At 41.8% G+C, this 22739-nt stretch overlaps 1 protein-coding gene across 1 annotated transcript in view; it reads right to left on the bottom strand.

The window, feature by feature from the left end:
• Positions 1-289: 289 nt before the first annotated feature.
• LRRTM4 (leucine rich repeat transmembrane neuronal 4) overlaps positions 290-22739 on the bottom strand; it is a 390974-nt gene continuing 368524 nt past the window's right edge. The window contains exon 2 of the mRNA XM_063311374.1: positions 290-627. Within this exon, the coding sequence (XP_063167444.1) occupies positions 406-627 (222 nt within the window). The 3' untranslated portion in view covers positions 290-405. The remainder of the gene's footprint in view (positions 628-22739) is intronic.

Genomic DNA, 22739 nt, shown 5'->3' with positions numbered 1-22739 from the left:
ATGTAGAAAAATCAAATATACAAACACAACTTTTAATCCATCCCTTTATGTTGCTAGAGCGAAATCTAACTTCTTTTTTCATATAAGAACTCAACAATCTTTTTGTTTGTTTGTTTGTTTTATATTTACACCAAGAAGTTCGTTCAACAGTTTAAAACCAAAGGTCATTTTGAAGTTCACCAATCCATACTGCCAGGTCACTAGACTGAATTTCCACAGTGTTCTGTGAGACGTGTGCCACGTTGTTCTCTTTTTGTGGCTTTGGGTTGAAAACGTTTCCCAATGGAATGGTTCAAAACGTCTTCTTGCTCCTTTCACCTCTTGAATCAAAGGTTTTCCCCTCCAGAGGTGGGGAGGAGAACCCTCCCACACATTCTTCTTCATTTTCACCAAAAAGGTGTTCCATCAGTTTGGTATTCTCTCAATGTAAATAGCTGGTGCAGCAGAACGTGCAATTGTGGCAATGAAGCTGTGATCTCGGCTCAGCTCTAAGTTGGTGGTTTCAGCCTGGTCTCGGGAGAGAGTATCATATCCCTTATTTACATGGAGAGGCTTATGAGCCTGACAGTATCCAATCACTGGTTGGTCATAGCTGTAGTAGGGCAAAGTCTTCATATGATGAGGGACCTAGGAACAGAGAGATTAACATAAGTTTAGGAGAACATGCATATTAAATCTTAGCATCAAAAAGACAAGTTAGGTTGTGGCCAGACATATCCTTCAAAAAGTGCTTGAATTATTAAGGGAAAGTCCTTTATTTACCTTTGCGATAGTTCACTTAGGAACTGTTTTTATGACAATATGGAAAGTCAGACATTGATTGAATTACATTTGTAGCTTGTGGATTGCTCATCTACTCCTCACCTCTTTGAATTTAAGCATTAGTCCTAATCTGGAGGATCATATGAGTACTATGAGTACATTGCTACTCATATAGACATGTAGAAGAACAATTCTAGCCACCAGAACTATTTAAAGTTTAATCCTCAAAAGATAAAAGTAATAAGAAGATAGGATAAGGAAAATAGAGTGTTTCTCAGAAAGAGAGACAGTTGGAATGGGAAAGTTTGGCATGAAACTTTCTTATATAACTAGAGATATTTTCATGGGTCTAGAGATCATTAAATTCTATAAGCCATGCCGGATATCTGTTTAGCCATCCATCTATCCATTCATTTTTTATTCACCCACCCACCTTTCTTCTTTATCTCCTGGATTGCTGAAAACAATTCTAAGGCTTCCTGTGTACTTGGCATTTAGTTCAGCATTTTTTAAATTTTATTTTGCAGTTGAAACACATGAATACAGTAGTCAATCATTTTCAGAGATGGACAGAAAACTAAAATCGAGGAAACTCTTTTATATTCAAAACTCCCCTTAGGGGCAATGCTTTCCCACCAGTTCCACCAAAATTCCATTTCTACATTGCAAAGAATCACTAATCCAGGGGTGTTGACAGAGAGGTTAAATTTCAAGGTATGGCCAAAACTGTATGATTGAAGCCCCATCATTTTAAAAAAGGGGCACAGCTTTGATTGTGTAGTTGTGGCTGTCATCTTGACTTTTTTTTCTTTTTTATGTCTCCTGTGAATGCCCCTGCTCTAACTAATATTAAAAAACAGCTGGTGTGTTTAGTTCAGAACTTGAGCAACCCCCCCACCCCTCCAACCAAAAATCAGTAATGTAGAAGACATTAACCAGATCGGCATAATATATTGTGGCTTTGTTTTTGCCTCCAAATTGGAGATAAAAGCTTCTGAATCACAACATTTAAGCTAAATGTATCCTGGGTTGCCATTGCCCTGTTAAATCACATTTCCAGCAGGTTTTTTTCAACTTCTGCTCCAAGTTTTTTTTTTAGCTTCAGACCACATTTGTTTTTCAATGAAAACAAAGTGAAAGCTTTCAAAAAAGGGAAAGCAGATTTTGAGAAAGAAAGAATGCTGTCAGGGAAATGAACATCAGGCTCCAAACAGTATTGTGAATGATTGAGTTGATGTCAGTAAAAATAGGCAAAACAGAAGGTGCAATTTGAAGTAGCCCAAATTTACTTATTTATTTTGTTGATAGCATTTAAACTATGAACCACCCATAATAACAGAGCTCATCAACACTCTGACCCAAATGCCAGATCTTCAGTGCCTTGGAAAAGGCTAACAGTGTTGGGGATATCTGAATCTCCAGGAGGATGCTGTTCCACAGGGCTGGTGCTGCCACTGAGAAGGCATGACTCTGGGGTCCAGTTACCATATATGCTTGTGTATAAGCCAAGAATATTGGCTCCATTCCAAAATGCATCCTAAACATCAGCTTATCTGCCAGCCACAGCTCACTTTTTATTTTCTTAAAAATCGTGGGTTTTAAATGATGATGTAAAGTTTGTGGTTTCCTGCCTTTTGCTGCACACATTTCCAGTAGATGGGTAATCAGCATGTCTGGAAATCACCAACGGTTAGCATATGATGAAGCTTTTAAGCCAAAAGTTGTTAGTAAAGTGGAGGAGACAAACTATTCTGTTGCTGCCAGGAAATTTGAGGTAAATGAACAGATTCTGCTTTTCCATTTCTAATAACGTATTAAATATATAACCAGTATTTTGGTTGCAATTTTGCAGGTTGGCTTATCCCCAGATGGGCTTATCCAAGCTGCCAATCAGAAGGTTGGCTGTTCGAATCCGCGTGATGGGGTGAGCTCCCGCTGCTAGTCCCAGCTCCTGCCAACGTAGCAGTTCAAAAACATGCAAATGCGAGTCGATTAATAGGTACCCCTTTGGCGGGCAGGTAACGGCGTTCCGTGTAGTCATGCCGGCCACATGACCACCGAAGTGTCTACCGACAAGCGCCGGCTCTTCGGCTTTGAAACGGAGATGAGCACCACCCCCTAGAGTCGGACATGACTGGACTTAATGTCAAGGGAAACCTTTACCTTATTAGAAGATGGATAACTCTACTATAAGAGAATTCAACACAAGGGATGGCTAAATCTATCAGTTTTTAGTTTCTTACTATTTCTCATGTTTTTAATCATGTCAGTTTCAGCTTATTCCTTATCCTGAAAATTTGTGCACATTTTAAACATTTGTGTAAGAAATGTTACCTTAGATATCATTCTGTCAACAATTTTGCCTAACAGATATACTTTTGCCAGCCATATTCCTTAATATGATGCACATTTGAATTTCATTTTCAAACTTAGAGAATTGGAAACACGGGGAAAAATAAGCTGCCTGTATCTCAGTGAGGGAAAGGAAATGTTTTCTGAACCATTTTAAAATGCAGAAGCAACCTGTTTTCTCAAACTCTCCTGCTATTGTCTAACAATTCATGTTGGAGCTGGAAAAAAGTGAAGAAAAAGAAATACATGATGATTGTGAGATGTATATTGTGATGGGAGAAAATGGGTAGCTCATTTCACAAAACTGTAAGGTCACCCAATAAAGCTGATTGTAGGAAAATCAGATAAGATAATAAGATAGATGCTTTTGAACTGTGGTGTTGGAGGAAAATTCTGAGAGTGCCTTGGACTGCAAGAAGATCAAACCAGTCCATACTCCAGGAAATCAAGCCAGACTGCTCACTTGAGGGAATGAGATTAAAGGCAAAACTGAAACACTTTGGCCACATCATGAGAAGACAGGACACCCTGGAGAAGATGCTGATGCTGGGGAGAGTGGAGGGCAAAAGGAAGAGGGGCCGACCAAGGGCAAGGTGGATGGATGATATTCTAGAGGTGACGGACTCGTCCCTGGGGGAGCTGGGGGTGTTGACGACCGACAGGAAGCTCTGGCGTGGGCTGGTCCATGAAGTCACGAGGAGTCGGAAGTAACTAAACGAATAAACAACAACAGGAAAATCAGAGCAAACTCAGGAAGTCCCTTTTCATATAAGCTTTACTGAAACATGGTTGGCAATTGTGGGATGGTTCATGAGCATAAATAATATTTCCTTGGGAAGAAGCTGGCTGTGATTTTGGTAATGATGCAGACATGGGTTAGAGTCACATTGCAATCCTTGGCTTTGTTGCTGTTCTGCTTTGAAGAGAGGTCTTTGTTAAATGTTCCTTCTGTGTGCTTGCTGACTCATGATGGCAGGAAACCATGCAGCCTTGGGGCAGGGTGCGGCAGGAATTGTGGTACCACAAATCTGTGGCAGAGTTGCATGAAGCAGAGAATATTTCTGGCTCTGGGGACACAGATTACCCATTGCTGTTTTAAACTGCAGAAATTTATCTGCAGGATATGGTGAGAGACAAATTCACAGAGGTAAAATTAGCCAATGTCTATTCATCGTGGCAGCCATATGTCCGTGAATGCCGCTTACTAGGGATTAATAGTGCAAAGGGATATGTTGATGAAGCTTCTCAGTCATCCAGGTGGAATTGTCTGTCGGTTGAGTCATGGCAACTGGATTTCTTTCTTTTTGGTTGAAATGTTTCGCTGCTTGTCCAAGCAGCTTCTTCAGTCTGGACAAAGGTTGGTGAGGGGACACCATATATGTCTTCCAGGGTGGCTGCATTGTCCCTACACCTGAATGGCTGTTAATTGTGCCATGGAGTTGTGGATTGTCTTTGGGATGTCTTACTCCTAAATCCCTTGTTCATCCCCAAGTGCATCATTAAGAGTGGCCTTCCTGGTGAACTTGTGAAGTGGTCTTAATCTTCCTGGGGACTAATGAAAGAGCAGCATGAAAAATGGGGGACAAGTTGTATCTGGGAAGTATTTGCCACTTTGGTATGAATGGATTCCTTAAGCCCTCTCTCAAACCACGTATCTTCTCTGTCCAAAATATGAACGTGGTCCTCAAATGAGTGGTCCTTTTTCTTTTAGATGAAGGTAAACTGCTGATTCTGGTCCTGTGATGTTGCTCCTCCTGTGTTGGGCCATCCTCTTGTGTAAAGGTTGTTTGGTTTCTCCAGTGTAGAGCTCAGAACACTCCTCACTGCATTGGATTGTTTCAGTGTTGGATCTTTAGGGTGTACAAGCCTCTGTCTCAGTGTGTTAGTGGGTTTGAAAAATACAGGAATGTGGTGTTTTCCAAATATCTGTTTTATCCTTTCTGACACGCCGGCCATGTAAGGAATGACCAGGTTCAATTGTCCCAGTGCAAAGGGACAATTCTCTTAGGGCATATTTGGGGGCTTCCCGGTATCTGATCAGGAGAGCTCTTCTTTTATCTACATTGTGTCTCCCACAACTGCCAATCCTTAGTCTGGCACATCAGGCAGAAGAAAAATAATTTTGCAATCAAACCCCACATTGGATAGCCTGTAGTTGTGTAAGGGCAAAATGTTCTGAGGAATACAGTAGATCTCCATGCACTTTACTACAAAAATACCTAGAGATAGTTTTAATTATTTCAGCAATTAAAGGACCTAATAAAACTATTATATAGATAAATACAAATAGTTTATAACCTCCTTTTCTTCTAGAAACATGGGGTGATATATTGTTCTACCTCTTTAATTTATCCTTCCAACAATCCTTTCTTCTGTCCATTTGGAATCCTGCAGTTTCTACACCAAATAGGGTGTCAGGTTACTTCATGAGAACAATTCTTCATATATGGTCATTGTGCTGTTTTCCCAGGCAGATATTAAGTCTAATTTCAGGTAATGAAATCTTAGCCTTACTGACTATTACTTAGAGAAGTAACAATCAATAAGTCCATTAGTGTGGAATGAAGAGACATAATTACTGCAGCCTTCAGGGAACTTTTGTGAATGCAGTAGTTGTGTCAAGAAGGATGTATCTGAAGGATGTACCGAACCATACAGATATCATCATCCCAACTCTCTATACTTTATTTTTTGGAAAGAAACAAATCACTGTTTGATACTAAACTGATCAATCACTTTAACATTAATTGGTGCATCTTTATGGATTCAACCCTTGGATAGGAGGACTTCAGAGTTCCCAAAGTTAGTTCAATCAAACTGTCTTCAATGAGAATTTTAAATTCTTTATTGGTCCTAATCACCCTTTTCTGTCCAACATAGCTCAGGTAGAACCTTAGTTCACCAGGGAGCCAAAATAATTATGTGGACTTTTAGAGGGCTGAAGTCCAAATGGAGATACTGTTAGGACAAATAGTTCTAGCAGAAAGGAGCGCCCTTTTTAAAGCCCATATGCAATCTACTCCATGTCACTGGATGTATAGAAGAAGGCTTACTTCTTTGCCTTCATTGTGGCTACACAGAATAGGACAGTGATGCTTTTTTATACTGTGTGGCACATCCCTCTTGAAGGTATTGGGGTAGTGTATCTAGAACAGTCAATGGTTTGCTGTGACCAACTTTCATCATTCTTTGCAAACAGTTGACTGTATTTGCCTTGATTTGGACTACAGTATTGGGGCAGGTCAGAGGAAAGTAAACTTGAGAACAATTTGTCCTATTCTTATGGATTCCTTTCAGGTTCTGTATCACGTGGATATGGATAAAATACATGGAAAGGTGATGGCCATCCCTTCTTTGTTAAACCCTTGATGCTCAGAACTTACTCCATCAAACCTTTTTGACTCTTTGATTTTATGAGCCACATAAATGAATGAGAATTGGAACCTAGGTACTTCTAATTCTAGTCCATCATTTTAACTAAACTGTAATTATATTAGCCTACAGTTTTGGAACAGGTACCTGTTTATCACTATTTATATGTATGTTGTGAAAATATCAGTGTTTCTGCTGGGGTGGGATGGAGGAAAAAGACTTGGATTGCTTACAAAAGCAAGTCAAATTATATACTTCAGGGAAGGATGCCAAAGCTTAGAATCCTGTGCTATATTTAAGTTTGCCTTTCTTAGTGAAAGGTTATTGTCTTTCTGTGAGTTTGTGTGTATGGGTTTTCATTTGATCTAGCATTCTGTTTGCCTATTGCAAAAAATAAATCTCTGTTGAATAAATGAGCTGACATGTTATTTATCACCAGACTGTATTCTTATTCATATTATCTGCATTTAGCTTCTTCTAAATAAATTATATGCCCACAACTTGTATCACATCTAATAATATCCAGTTAAATATATGGTTCATTTATTTAATGTGGTGGAACGAATGTAAGACAATTTGAAAATATTTTCTCATGTCACTGGTAGAGAAAAGCAAAAAGAATACACACACTTATCAAACACACAGTGCTGACATTTAAACAGACACTGTAACAGGGTATTATGTTTTCTTTTTAAATGCCTGTTTAATGTCAATTCTGACTACAAAACATTGCAAGTCACTGAAAAATACTGCAATCATATGCACACTTACACAGGAGTAGGTCCTGTTGATCTGAGCAACCTACTTCTGGGAGGGAAGGATAGCATTTCACTGTTAAGTCCTTGAATAAGGTTTTTATCTGTTCTTTTGTATCAAGGTTTAACTTTATTAACTGAGGAACTTAGGGGTTAGATTACCACTTCAAACATTCATTAAGAGTTTTGGTCTAATGGGCTGGATTAATTAGTTTGCATTAAGGTCTGAAGTCTTCACCTTTGTAGATCCTGCTACTAGATGGCTGTAGGTTACAAGGGACATTTATATAAATTTCTGTTGGAGGGATTAAGATTCAAATAGTTGAGAGAAGAAAATTACAGGTAGGAATTTTCTGTTCTAGAGGAAATTGAAGCTAGAATGACTAAACCGAAGGTATCTATCCTTGTTGAATAAAAATTCCTTCAAACATAACATACTTAGAGTTACTCTCAAACAGCCAACATTCTGGTATCATATTTTGCCCTTTCTTTTAAAGTTCTTTGTACATGTGTATTTCTTTCACCGGCTCAAACACAACAGTTGTGTAAGGCTACATTCCATACATAATCTCCTTGGAAAAAATCCCATTGATTTTACCCCATTCCATTCAAAATTTAGGGGAAAAAAGGGGGGGTCTTAGAAGTTTTGAATCAGTCATGCCTTGTATTATTATCATAATGGCATTGCGATGTCAAATGTGTATGGTTTTTCACCTTTAAACAGAAAAATCCATTTATTAAATGCCATCCACCTGGTGGATGAGTCAGAACTGACCATCCAAATGGCTGAGGTGATCTGATACTGCTTTGACCTAAAATGAATTTCCATGTACGTGCATCAAGATTAAAGTGAGATATTAGTAGTGGAATAGCATGACTAGCTTTTAAAGGAGCACAGTATGTTAACACTTCAGTACAACAGGCCTATGTAATATTGGATCTTTGAATAATGCATAAAGGATCTCTGACATGAAGAATGCATTGCTCATCATTTTGCTTGTAAGACGAAAATAAACCAGTTGGATCAGACCAAAGGCCTATCTAGTCCAGGAACCTGGTTCTTATGATAGACAACTAGATGGTTGTTCATTAGAAGGAGGTAAAGGAAACAGATCTCTTCCATGGCTGTTAGTTGCAACTCATAATTAAGGGGCATAATATATAGGGATCAATGATTTGTAAGCATTGATAGAATCCCACCATTATTGATGATGAAAATGTTGCTTTGAATTCTGCATGGAATTTTGACCATCTTGATGATGAACATCAAGGAAGAGCACCGTTAACACTCAAGGAAAAAAAGTGACAATCAAAGCTAAGAACACATTTGATTTTCTAAGGTGAAGGAAATCAACACACCAAACAGAAACCATTATTTCTTTTGCTTTCAGGATCTGACTATGAAGACATCAATTTTGATAGAATTATCTGACTATTTAGATACAGGAAGATAACAGTGATTGCACTCTATAATATCCATATCATGGATTTCAGAGGCTATAGCAAGATGACTTTGTTGGCGCAACCAAATTGGTGTGATAATGAGGACAAGCAATAAGTGGAAATGGGCAGAGAAGAATGGTATCAGGACAAGGTAAATGTGCTCACAATGAGCCATGTATACTGAACAATAAACTATGTGAAATGTAAGAATTTGTCATAGTGCAACTGATTCTTGACTGAATCACACATCACATGAAGTCATAATAAGATTGGTCTATTTCTGCTGAGCTTCCTTATGAAACCAGTCTTTACAGTCTGTAATCCATAGGCTGTAACCCCATAACTGAAGTTGACCAAATCCTACAAAAACCATAGTTAAACCTACACAGGGATATGTACTTGCTTAATTAAATCGTTATAAGAAAACAAACTCAACAACATGCTCACACACCCATTGTTTTTGGGGTTATGAAAAATTATGTGAATATGTAAATATAAGAAACATATTTTAATATTGTTTTATATGATGTTACATTGAATGCCAATTGGTTAGTTGGGGACAATCTCTCTAAAAGGGCCCCATTTAGTCTATATCAGTTTTGTCAAAGAATCATTTTGAGAATAATTCAAATAGGGGAAAAGGTAAAGTTATTTGGTACAACTATCATAAAGTTGACAACTTGTTGTTTCTATTACTCACAGGACATCAATACTATGACATGTGACAAAGGCACTAAAAATGAGTGAAATAATTCTTTGTGTTAAAGTTTGCATTTCCCCTAGATCTGCTAAAAATGTATGGCATGTGCAAGGGCTCTGTAGAAAAAAAATGGATTGTTTCAACAATTTTAAATGTTCTTTGAAAAGTTGAACAGGTATTCCTGCAGATGAACAGCAAAAAAGCTACAAGCCAGGATGATACATCCAGTTCATTTTTTTCCTTCTCTACCTACACACTATTTTTTCTAAAATAGAGAGAGAAAAAAAGAAAAAGAAAAAGAACTGTCTGCTTTTTTTAGACTCTATACAAAGATGGGATTGATTGAAGATAAAGTCTTCTTGTCTTTTCTAGTTAATGTTTCCCTTTCAGAGTGATCTGAGCTTCTATCTTATGTTCCACAAACATCATTATCACAATAGGCCACCTGTTTGTCAGGGAGATATTTGGTTTAACACTGTGCCAAAGCCTGTCTTGCACTTTCTCAACTTCCTCTGCTAAAAAGTCTTCTGTTTTATATTGTGTCTTGTGGGTACTTGGGGATTTCTTTTGAATTTCTCTTGATCATGTTTTTGAGATGACTTTAGAGCTGGAGATGGGCTGCTTTTTCTGTTCCACCTCTTCCCATCATACTGAAGTCTCCCTAGCTACCCATATTTTCTGAAAAAGCACCATGGGAGTTGCTCTCTTATGATAACAGAACTGAAACATATTAATCTGAGGATGCTGTAGATCACTTAAGAGATACTGTAAATTGAAAGGCAGGATATTCAGATATTCCCAGTGGCTGCCACATAATTAAAGAATTGCAAGAACACCACATTCCACCAGTGAAAATTTCAGCAATATTCTCTTCCCCTTTGAAAATGTATTTGGAAAGGCAATTCTCTTTCATCCAATTGAATGTGAACTGACAGAAAAAAACAATTGCAGGAGAATTTTTTCTGCCTCCAATGCTTCTTTACAAAAGAAGTTCATTTCTTGCTGAAACATCTCTCTGAAACATTTGAATAGAAGAACAATCAAAATCTGAAGCAGACATGCCTTTCCCACCAGCAGCTATGGTGAAGGAATGGACTGGTTACAAGTAAATGCTTCCCAAACAGGAAATGTTTCACCCAAGAAGGGGACAAAAGTGGTCACTGATTATGACAATGATGTCAAAGAGAACTGTCTAGACAATACCTAACAAGGACAGCTACTATATGTCATCATCATCAGGAGAAGGCAAAGGAGGAGGCAGTTACATGTGGCAGGAGACAACTGCTGAAATCCAGGTTCTGGTTTCTGTTGTGGTATAAAGTTCTTTGGATGTTTCTTTCCATGTTGTTATAATGACAACAACTCTCTAGTCAAATGGATGGATTAATATGCAATAAAAAATAAGGTAGACAAATGTTTGCATTGCCTGTGTCCTTAAGTATACTGTGAATCCTGCAAATCACTACCACCACCACCACCACCCACTCAAATCCTGAAGAGAACAGATCTTGGGAAGCTCAGGGTCACACTAACATCTATATTGTGACATTTGCAACTTCCTTTATGGTGAAAGAAAGAGTTTAGTATATATTATTTCCACTATCTGTCATGAGTGAGGATGGTGAGCAGGGGGCTCCCATACAGGCTGTAAAGTGCATGCGTAGTACTGAGGAATTAGGTGGCCATTCAAAGAGACACAGATCGGGCCCGCCTTAGTCTTTGGGGTTTATATGTCTGGGTTTTCCCATGCTTCTTCAGTTTGTTAGGATTCTCTGTTATGTAGCAGTAAATAAACACTAGAGACCTATTCCTTGTCTCAGCGTGGTTCCTGGCTGGTAGGACACTATCCTTTTCTTTCAGCATTTTCTCTGTGCAATATCAACTGTTGAATAGGAACCACCAGGCTGGCTGAACATAAAATGATAGTGAGCACAGAGAAGAGCTTCTCTTAACCTGAATGCCTTAGTGTGTCACTGTTCAGAAAGTATTATAGAAGTAACAATGTCCAGCTAGCTTCTTGCACTTTGAAAAAAGAAAAGAACAGAAATATGCATGATTGGGCAAATGTATTCAGAAATTCATCCTGCTAAGAAGCCTCCCCTTTTCTATTTTTCTTGGATGGATATTGGTCTCATTGGCTCTTGCAGGAGTTAGACTCCCATGCTGAGACTGTAGGCCAACTGTCTCAGGAAGTTAGACTCACAGACAAGGCAGAGAAGTTGCACTTGTATTCTATTGGTCTTATATTCTGCATTATGTGCCTTAATTATATCTTGAACAATTAATAATAAAAAATATTTTTTAAAAAAGAGAAACAAGGAGGGTGTGTGTCTGATCTAATTTCACAGCCAGGTCTTAGTATCTCAGAACCTCATTCCTCTTTTTGGATAATAGTCTAAGGAGAGAAAATCACAATATTCTTAAACTGATTTTCTACTGTCCCAGCAAGAGTCTCTCTTTATTATGGATTGGCAAAGTATTCAATCTATATATTTTTTAATCCGTTCAATTGTGTCTGATTCTCAGATACTGCCTGGACAAGTCCTTGCAGTTTTCTTGGCAAGGTTTTTCAGAACTGGTTTGCCATTGCCTCCTTCCTAGGGCTGAGACAAAGTGACTGGCCCAAGGTCACCCAGCTGGCTTTGTGCATAAAGTGGGACTAGAACTCATGGTCTCCCAGTTTCTAGCCTGGTGCCTTCACTACCACACCAAACTGGCTCTCATTCATGATCATCATTATTTATCAAATTTTGTCACAGCCCATCTGCCTCAAAAGAGGGACTCCGGGCTGTTTACAGTAAATCTAAAAAAGATTAAAATACAACAAAAACAAGATATCTTAAATATAAATATAAAAAGGCATCCAAGGTGGCAATACTAAAAGTTCAACCTATGTTTAGTCTCAAAACCAACCAACCAACCAACCAACAAACCAACACACCTGCAGTTGGCTTGGATTGTTCCAGATTACAGGTGGAAACTTCCCATTGCTACACTGGACAGAGAATTTCATTTGATCTACACTTTAAAGCCAACTCATCTAATTTTATTTTTTGTACTAATTTGCAGTTCAGTGTGCAATTATCTGACAGAAACTACTCACAGAACATTCCATTTTCATATCATAGGGGAGCCAACAAGAGATTCTGCTGGTTGACAGCATACTAAGTTAAGTGGATAAATCAGCGTTTCTCAACCTTGGAAATTTTAAGATGTGTGGACTTCAACTCCCAGAATTCCCAGTGTGCAAGTCCATGCATATTCAAGTTGCCATGGTTGACAAACACTGGAATAAATAAAACAAACACTGCCAACTGATTCTCAGCTGAGACAGAATAGCTCCTGTCCATGTACATTTCTCCTGCTTTCCCAAGTGGAGTCATGAGTATTATGTGGTTTAAAAAAAGGCTGAAATAATGCTTGAATACACAATTCAATTGAAGAACACAATGCAACAAGCCTTTTATAAGCTTATTGATGAAGTAATAAGCTGTCATGCAGAGCATCATCAACAGTAAACCAATTTCACATTAGTAAATTCTTGACATAAAAAAATGCTGCATTGTTTTACAAGAATAAGTTCGAAGATCTGAAAGACTGTTGACCATGTTTGTAACCCCTTGTTTTGCTTTTATACTTTCTCTAACACCTTTAAATAGTTCTGTAAAATAGGCCATGTAAGAATTTAAGAAAATGGGGGGGGGGACCAATATTAGAAAATAAATGATAATATTTTCTGCTTGCCTTAGATAAAATATCTATAGAATCAGTGATCAGGCAAGCAGAAAATTAATGCAAGTTTACTTTTGGAGATAACTCTTAAAATTGGCCAATTTGAGCTGAGCTTTCCATTTTGTTCAGAACATGGATTCTGTTTGGAGATGTGATCAAATTAGCTTCAAATTAAGTCTCCAAATTGTAGCTTCATGCAGTCCTATTTTCTATCAGTGAAACTTACCTTTGCTTGCTCGCTCATTCATTCATTCATTCATTCATTCATTCATTATTTTCCTAGGCAGGAGGGGACACTTCAAAACAAAATTCTGGACTGTAGCTTCTCATCTTTTTTACTTTCTAATATGGCCTTTAAGAACTACATGGGACCCAGAGACATTCTTGCAAATAAAGTTGATGCCCAAAGACTGGACTTGCAGCATGCCAACTTGTTCAAATATATGAAAATACATGGGCCACCCAGTTTAACAAACGTGGTGTTCAGCTGCCCAGTGTCATCATGTTGCCTTAACTTTTCTCAGAATTGCTCAGAATTAATAGAGTACCTGTCATGAGTAAGGATGGCGAGCAGGGGGCTCCCATCCAGACTGTCAAGCGCATGCGTAGCACTGATGAATTGTTCAGCCATTCAAAGAAACACAGATTGGGACCGCCTTAACCCTTGGGGGTTATATGTCTGGGTTTTCCCCACACTTCTTCAGTTTGTTAGGATTCCTGTTAAGTACTAGCAATAAATATTAGAGACCAGTTCCTTGTCTCAGTGTGTTTCCTGGCTGTTAGGACATCAATCCTAACAAACTCCTACTCCCATCAAAAGAGGGAGGAACAAGCAATTAAGGAGATACGTTTAGAAATGTCTTCAGAAAACCAAGAAATGCGGCTCGCCATCCAACAATTGGCAGCAGCCCTGCAACAACACCAACAACAAGTAGATCTCCAGATCAACACATTACAAGCTGCCATGCTACAGCAGTTACAACAACCAGTTCCGATTAACCCACAACCGGCGCCAGCAGCAGCAGCAGCAGCAGCAGCCCCACCAATAGTCTTGAGATCCCAGGGCAGTCTACCAGAGAAATTTGGAGGAGAAGCAGGACAGCTGATAGCCTTTCTCACACAGTGCACTATGTTCTTCGACAGCAGACCCACAGAGTTCCCCACAGACAGAACCAGTCACCTTCATCCTAGGTCTGCTAAAGGGACCAGCAGCCAAATGGGCTATTCCCATGGTGGAGAACAACGACCCGATTCTCAACGACTACCAGAATTTTTTGGCAGGGTTTCGAGCACACTTTGACGACCCGATCAGAGAAGCCACGGCCAGCCGAGAGATTCGGAAGCTCAAGCAAGGTAACAAGAGGGTGGGAATCTACATTGCTGATTTCAAGTTGTTAGCAGGAGATCTGGACTGGAATGAGAGTGCCTTGAAAGACCAATTCAAACAGGGGCTGGATGAGGAAATTAAGAATGAATTGGTGCGCCAGGGAACACCAGCTACGTTAGAAGCCCTATATCAGTTATCAGTGGTCATAGATGCCAGGCTAGAGGAGCTTAGGCAGATGCAGCCGGGGAGAAACAGATCCCTCAGAGTGTTTTCAGGATTTCCAGCTCTCTCTGTAGCAGCCTCTCACTCAGCACAAGAGGAGCCAATGCAGATTGGGGCAAGCAGGAGACTGATTTCCGAGACTGAGAGGCAGAGAAGGAGAGAGAGAGCCCTGTGTTTCTACTGCGGAGCCCAGGGGCACATGGTGAGAGCTTGCCCAGCGAGAGGCCAAGCAGCTCCAGTAAGAGCCCCAAGGCAAGCAGCTGAAACAGGGACCAGCTCCGCCTCTACTCCCAACCAGGGAAACTCCAGTGGTCTCCCTCCACAGAGCTCAGCAGGGAGACCATAAATCAATTAAGGAGGGCTCATTCCGAAGATTCCAGGCAAGCCTTTTACTATTTACCAGTAATAATCCATGTCAACCCAGAGCACCAGGTCAAGCTAGAGGCCCTCGTGGATTCTGGAGCTTCAACTAATTTTATTGATGCGCAGACCATACAAGACTGCAACATCCTGACCAGAGAATTACCATGCCCCATAGAAGTGGAGATCATTGACGGCCAGCCACTCAAAGCAGGGCCGATTAGAAGGCTCACAGAACCGGTGCAACTGACAGTGGGAGACCACACTGAGTGGATCCAGCTTTATGTTACTGCATCGCTAAATGTGCCGGTAATCCTAGGCACGCCTTGGCTGAGGATCCACAACCCGGTGATGAACTGGACTACAGGAGCAATCTCCTTCCCAGCTAAGGAATGCCAGCACCACAAGATTCAAGCTGCTCCACGCTCTCCAGCAACCAACGCAGTCACAGTAGCAGGGGGAGTCCACTTGCCAGCCAAGTATGCAGATTTTGCAGACGTTTTCAGCGAACAAGAGGCCACAGCACTACCCCCCCATAGGGACTGTGACTGCACCATTGAGTTGATATCAGGAGCCAAGATTCCAGCAAGGAAACAATATCCCATGTCCCCCAAGGAACTAGCCACCTTAAAGGATTACTTGGATTCCAATCTCCAAAAGGGTTTCATCCGACCATCTCCTTCCCCAGCGTCTGCTCCTACCTTCTTCGTACCAAAGAAGCCTGACCCGTTGGCACCTGCAACCCAGGAGACACTCATGAGAGTGGTCCACGACTTCAGTTTTTTAAATAAACAGACAAAAAGGGAATCCTATCCTCTGCCCTTAATCTCGGATCTGCTAGATCGCTTACAGAAGGCACGCAGTTTTACCAGGTTGGATCTCAGGAGTGCGTACAATCTGATCTGGGTGAAAGAGGGGCATGAATACCTGACTGCCTTCGACACCAGGTTTGGAAAATTTGAGTACCTTGTTATGCCCTTTGGCTTGTCTAATGCAGGAGCCATATTTTCCAGATTTATGAATCACGTTTTTGCTGATTTACTAGATAAGTATATGGTCGTTTATCTAGATGACATATTAATTTTCTCTGAGGATGCCACAACTCACGTAACCCATGTACGTAATGTTTTGCAAAGACTGAGAGAGAACAGGCTGTTCGCCAAGTTAGAGAAGTGTGCCTTTGATTTAACTGAAGTACATTTCCTGGGCTATATAGTATCCACAGAAGGCATATCCATGGATCCTGCTAAGGTCCAGGCAATTCTCTCTTGGCCACCTCCCCGAAATGTTAAAGATGTACAAAGATGGTTAGGATTTTGTAATTTTTATCACTGTTTTGTCCGGGCCTATAGTGATCGGACCAGACCATTCACACAGCTCTTGAAGAAAGGTTCAAAATTCATATGGGGGGAGAGGGAGCAAGCAGCGTTCCAGGAATTGAAGCAGCTTTTTGCTTCCCAGCCGCTCTTAAGGCACCCTGACCCCACGAAGCCATTCATAATGTATTCAGATGCTTCAGATGTTGCCATTGGGGCAGTGTTATTGCAATATACAAACAAGGCAGAGAATACATTGCTTCCTTGTGCCTTTTTTTCACGCCTACTCTCACCAGCAGAGAGAAACTATGATGTTTTTAACAAAGAGTTGCTGGCAATTAAGGCAGCATTCCAAGAGTGGAGGCACTGGCTAGAAGGGGCGACCTTTCCTGTGAAAGTTTGCACCGATCACAAGAATTTACAGCTTCTACAGAACACCAGATCCCTCACCCCACGCCAGATCAGATGGAGCCAGTTTTTCTCCCGTTTCAATTTTGTTATTTCTTATGTGCCTGGGGTGCAAAACTGCTTGGCAGACGCCCTGTCTCGATCCTTTCAGGCAAACCCCCCCACTCACCAGGAAGTACAGGCTGCTATATTACAACCTCACAACTTTGATCAGTCTATGAGGGGGAACCAAACAGAGATTTTAGCAGCAGGCAGACAAGCAGAGGACCTATTTTCAAGAGCCAGAGCTCAGCAGCAACAGGACCCGTATGCCAGGGCCAGGATGGATGACCTCCAGAGGGCCCCGCAAGACACTGCCTCCCCATTCAATGTGGAGGCAGGAATCCTCTGGCATAGTGGGCGATTGTATATTCCCCCTTCATTGAGGGAAGAAGTACTGAGACTGTGTCATGACCACCAAACGGCAGGCCACGGAGACGTTTTCAAAACTCTCCATAGAGCTCTGAGAGACTACTGGTGGCCTAAGATGGTGGCAGACATTAAGGGCTATGTTGCTTCTTGTCACACCTGCAGACGAGTCAAGCCTCTCCCAGGGAAGCCCACAGGACTCTTGCAACCCCTACCCACCCCCGGTAGGCCTTGGGATACGATCTCCATGGATTTCATCACTGATTTACCCCCGGTCCAGGGCCTGACTTCCATACTGGTGGTGGTGGACCTTTTCACAAAGATGGCACATTTTATTCCTTGCAAGGGCCTCCCATCTGCACCAGCCACAGCGCAGTTGTTCATAGACCACGTTTTTAGGTATAGAGGCATGGTGAATCACTTGGTGAGTGACAGAGGCCCACAGTTCACTTCCAGGTTCTGGAGGGCCCTTTTCCAGTCATTAGGGGTCCAGATCCACCTGTCATCAGCGCATCATCCTGCCAGTAATGGGCAAGCTGAAAAAATTAACCAGTGGTTACAGCAGTATCTCAGGTGTTACACCACTTATCAGCAAGACAATTGGCCAGCCCTGCTGCCCATGGCAGAATTTACTTATAACAACTCTGTGCAGTCATCTACCCAGATGTCTCTGTTCCCAGCACTCTACGGGGTTAACCCTCAGGTGTTGCCCACCTCCTCCCAGCAGGGAACTGTTCCAGCCGCAGCTGATTTTCTTAAAGAGCAACAAGCCGCACAGGAGTTGTTAAAGGAGCAGCTGAACAGGGCAAAGAGTGCTTATAAGAGAGCGGCAGATGCTCACAGACAGGAGGGGCCAGCGATTGCAGTAGGAGACAAAGTGTGGCTCTCTACCAAGTTTTTGATCTCTACCAGACCCTCCAAGAAATTGGACTCTAAGTTTGTCGGCCCTTTCACTGTGGTGCAGCAGATAAATCCAGTAGCTTATCGTTTACAGCTCCCACCATCCATGAAGGTCCATCCAGTGTTTCACAGAGCCTTGCTAGCCAAAGACCCTCCCCCAAGTGCAACTGCCCCCCCCTCCAGTAATTGTGGAGGGAGAGGAAGAGTACGAAGTGGAGGAAATTCTGGACTCTAGGAGGAGGGGAAGGGGCATCCAATATTTCATACCCTGGAAAGGGTACCCTGAGGAAGAGCGCACGTGGGAGAATGCCAGAGATGTGCATGCACCAGAACTGGTTCATCATTTTCATCAGCTTTTCCCTCACAAACCCGAGCCTCGCACTCTACCAGAGATTCCTCTTTCACCTGAGCAGGCCGAAGAAGCCCAAGCAGAAGAGTTCGTGAGTGTGTATTCCCCCCCCCCCCCGCCTGAGGCCTTCACTCCACTTACAGAGGAGGTGGGGGAACCGCAACCCTCCACCTCGGGCTTGCATTTCCCAGGGGGGAGGGGGGCTGACCGTGCTAACTCTCTAGATGTTTTCCAGCAGCAGCCACCTGGGCCGGAGGCGTTATCGGACTGGGAGGGCAGCACTGCTTCGTCCTTGGAGGAGTTTTCCTTTGAAGACTTGCCATCCTTGCCCAGTTCCCATGGGACTTTAGAAGCAGAAGGCACATCTTATCAAGACTCTGGAGGGGAGGGGGCTGAAATGGAATGTGAATCTGGAGGGGAGGGTGATGTCATGAGTAAGGATGGCGAGCAGGGGGCTCCCATCCAGACTGTCAAGCGCATGCGTAGCACTGATGAATTGTTCAGCCATTCAAAGAGACACAGATTGGGACCGCCTTAACCCTTGGGGGTTATATGTCTGGGTTTTCCCACGCTTCTTCAGTTTGTTAGGATTCCTGTTAAGTACTAGCAATAAATATTAGAGACCAGTTCCTTGTCTCAGTGTGTTTCCTGGTTGTTAGGACAGTTTGTTGTTTATTCGTTTAGTCGCTTCCGACTCTTCGTGACTTCATGGACCAGCCCACGCCAGAGCTTCCTGTCGGTCGTCAACACCCCCAGCTCCCCCAGGGACGAGTCCGTCACCTCTAGAATATCATCCATCCATCTTGCCCTTGGTCGGCCCCTCTTCCTTTTGCCCTCCACTCTCCCTAGCATCAGCATCTTCTCCAGGGTGTCCTGTCTTCTCATTATGTGGCCAAAGTATTTCAGTTTTGCCTTTAATATCATTCCCTCAAGTGAGCAGTCTGGCTTTATTTCCTGGAGGATGGACTGGTTGGATCTTCTTGCAGTCCAAGGCACTCTCAGAATTTTCCTCCAACACCACAGTTCAAAAGCATCGATCTTCCTTCACTCAGCCTTCCTTATGGTCCAGCTCTCGCAGCCATATGTTACTACAGGGAACACCATTGCTTTAATTATGCGGGCCTTTGTTGTCAGTGTGATGTCTCTGCTCTTAACTATTTTATCGAGATTTGTCATTGCTCTTCTTCCAAGGATTAAGCGTCTTCTGATTTCCTGACTGCAGTCAGCATTTGCAGTAATCTTTGCACCTAGGAATACAAAGTCTTTCACTGCTTCTACATTTTCTCCCTCTATTTGCCAGTTATCAATCAAGCTGGTTGCCATAATCTTGGTTTTTTTGAGGTTTAGCTGCAAACCAGCTTTTGCACTTTCTTCTTTCACCTTCATCATAAGGCTCCTCAGTTCCTCTTCACTTTCAGCCATCAAAGTGGTATCATCTGCATATCTGAGATTGTTAATGTTTCTTCCAGAGATTTTAACTCCAGCCTTGGATTCCTCAAGGCCAGCTTGTCGCATGATGTGTTCTGCATACAAGTTGAATAGGTAGGGTGAGAGTATACAGCCCTGCCGTACTCCTTTCCCAATCTTAAACCAGTCTGTTGTTCCGTGGTCTGTTCTTACTGTTGCTACTTGGTCGTTATACAGATTCTTCAGGAGGCATACAAGATGACTTGGTATCCCCATACCACTAAGAACTTGCCACAATTTGTTATGGTCCACACAGTCAAAGGCTTTAGAATAGTCAATAAAACAGAAATAGATGTTTTTCTGAAACTCCCTGGCTTTTTCCATTATCCAGCGGATATTGGCAATTTGGTCTCTAGTTCCTCTGCCTTTTCTAAACCCAGCTTGTACGTCTGGCAATTCTCGCTCCATGAACTGCTGAAGTCTACCTTGCAGGATCTTGAGCATTACCTTACTGGCATGTGAAATGAGTGCCACTGTTCGATAGTTTGAACATTCTTTAGTGTTTCCCTTTTTTGGTATGGGGATATAAGTTGATTTTTTCCAGTCTGATGGCCATTCTTGTGTTTTCCAAATTTGCTGGCATATAGCATACATTACCTTGACAGCATCATCTTGCAAGATTTTGAACAGTTCAGCTGGGATGCCGTCATCTCCTGTTGCCTTGTTATTAGCAATGCTTCTTAAGGCCCACTCAACCTCACTCTTCAGGATGTCTGGCTCTAGCTCACCGACCACACTGTCAAAGCTATCCCCGATATTGTTATCCTTCCTATACAGGTTTTCTGTATATTCTTGCCACCTTTTCTTGATCTCTTCTTCTTCTGTTAGGTCCTTGCCATCTTTGTTTTTGATCATACCCATTTTTGCCTGGAATTTACCTCCAATGTTTCTAATTTTCTGGAAGAGGTCTCTTGTCCTTCCTATTCTATTGTCTTCTTCCACTTCCGCGCATTGCTTGTTTAAAAATAATTCCTTATCTCTTCTGGCTAACCTCTGGAATTTTGCATTTAATTGGGCATATCTCCCCCTATCACTGTTGCCTTTTGCTTTCCTTCTTTCTTGGGCTACTTCTAGTGTCTCAGCAGACAGCCATTTTGCCTTCTTGGTTTTCTCTTTCTTTGGGATGTATTTTGTTGCCGCCTCCTGAACAATGCTGCCAACTTCTGTCCAGAGTTCTTCCGGGACCCTATCTACTAAGTCCAGTCCCTTAAATCTATTCTTCACCTCCACTGCATATTCCTTAGGAATATTAGTGAGCTCATATCTAGCTGATCTGTGGGTCTTCCGTAATCTCTTTAGTCTGATCCTAAATTGTGCAAGAAGAAGTTCGTGATCTGAACTACAGTCAGCTCCAGGCCTTGTTTTTACCGACTGTACAGATGTCCGCCACCTTTGGCTGCAAAGGATGTAATCAATCTGATTTCGGTGTTGTCCATCTGGTGAAGTCCATGTATAAAGCCGTCTCTTAGGTTGTTGGAAGAGAGTGTTTGTTATGCAGAGTGAATTGTCTTGGCAAAATTCTATCAGCCTGTGTCCTGCTTCGTTTTGTTCTCCTAGGCCATACTTACCTGTAATTCGAGGTGTCATTTGACTGCCCACCTTAGCATTCCAGTCTCCCGTGATGAAAATAACATCTCTTTTAGGCGTGTTGTCCAGTAGGTGCTGCAGATCCTCATAGAACTGCTCTACTTCAGCTTCTTCAGCATTTGTGGTTGGGGCGTATATTTGGATCACTGTGATGTTAGATGGCTTGCCCTGAATTCGAATTGAGATCATTCTATCATTTTTTGGGTTGTATCCAAGCACTGCTTTAGCCACTTTACTATTAATTATGAAGGCTACTCCATTTCTTCTGTGGTCCTCTTGTCCACAGTAGTAGATCTGGTGGTCATTTGATGTGAAGTGGCCCATTCCAGTCCATTTCAGTTCACTGACGCCCAAAATGTCTATCTTCAATCTTGACATCTCACTAATAACCACATCCAATTTGCCCTGGCTCATAGATCTTACATTCCAGGTTCCGATGGTGTGTTGATCCTTAGAACATCGGATTCGCCGTTCACCACCAGCACCGTCGGCCGCTAGCCGTCCTTTCGGCTTTGAGCTAGCTGTGTCATCACGTCTGGGGCTAGTTGAGCTCATCCTCTGTTCCTCCCCAGTAGCATTTTGACCATCTTCCGACCTGGGGGTCTCATCTTCCGATGGTATACCGACATATCTCTGGTTGTACTGATCCATTTAGTTTTCACGGCAAGAATACTGGGGTGGGTTGCCATTACCTTCCCCAGGGATCGCATTTAGTCTGACCTCTCTGTCATGACCTTCCCGTCTTGGGTGGCCCTTCACGGTTTAGCTCATGGCATCATTGAGGTGCTCAAGCTCCAGCACCACGACACGGTAACGATCCTTTGCTGAAGGTTAGGACAGTACCTAAGCAAAAGATGGGCAACCTAGAATGTATCCAGAAGATGGTGACCAGGATAAGAATAAGCCTGGAAATAAAATCTCTGAGGAGCTATTGAAAGAATTGAGAATATATTGCATGAGGAAAAAAAAGAAATTAAAAAAAAATGTAAGTGAGAACAGGAAAGTGCTCTTCAAATATCTGTGCTGGCAGTACCAAAATTGGAACATAGTTGTACATCAACTGGAATTAACAGGCTGACATCCCAAGCAACTTCCTAATAATAGGAACTTTCAGTTAATGGAATCCATTGATTTCTAATCTCACAATTCCATCTAACTCTAGTTCTGCAGCTTTTTTTTTAAGTCTCAAAATGTATAGTTAATTTGTATTTTAAAAACGTATCTAAATGCATATTTCAAAGATTGTCAAGGACCAGAAATAGCCTGTTCCATCCATCCT

This window comes from Candoia aspera, chromosome 9 (assembly GCF_035149785.1).
Source record: "Candoia aspera isolate rCanAsp1 chromosome 9, rCanAsp1.hap2, whole genome shotgun sequence".
Classification (NCBI taxonomy): Eukaryota; Metazoa; Chordata; class Lepidosauria; order Squamata; family Boidae; genus Candoia; species Candoia aspera.
The sequence above is the reverse complement of the archived record's forward strand: the minus strand, read 5'-3'. Positions and strand labels throughout refer to the sequence as shown.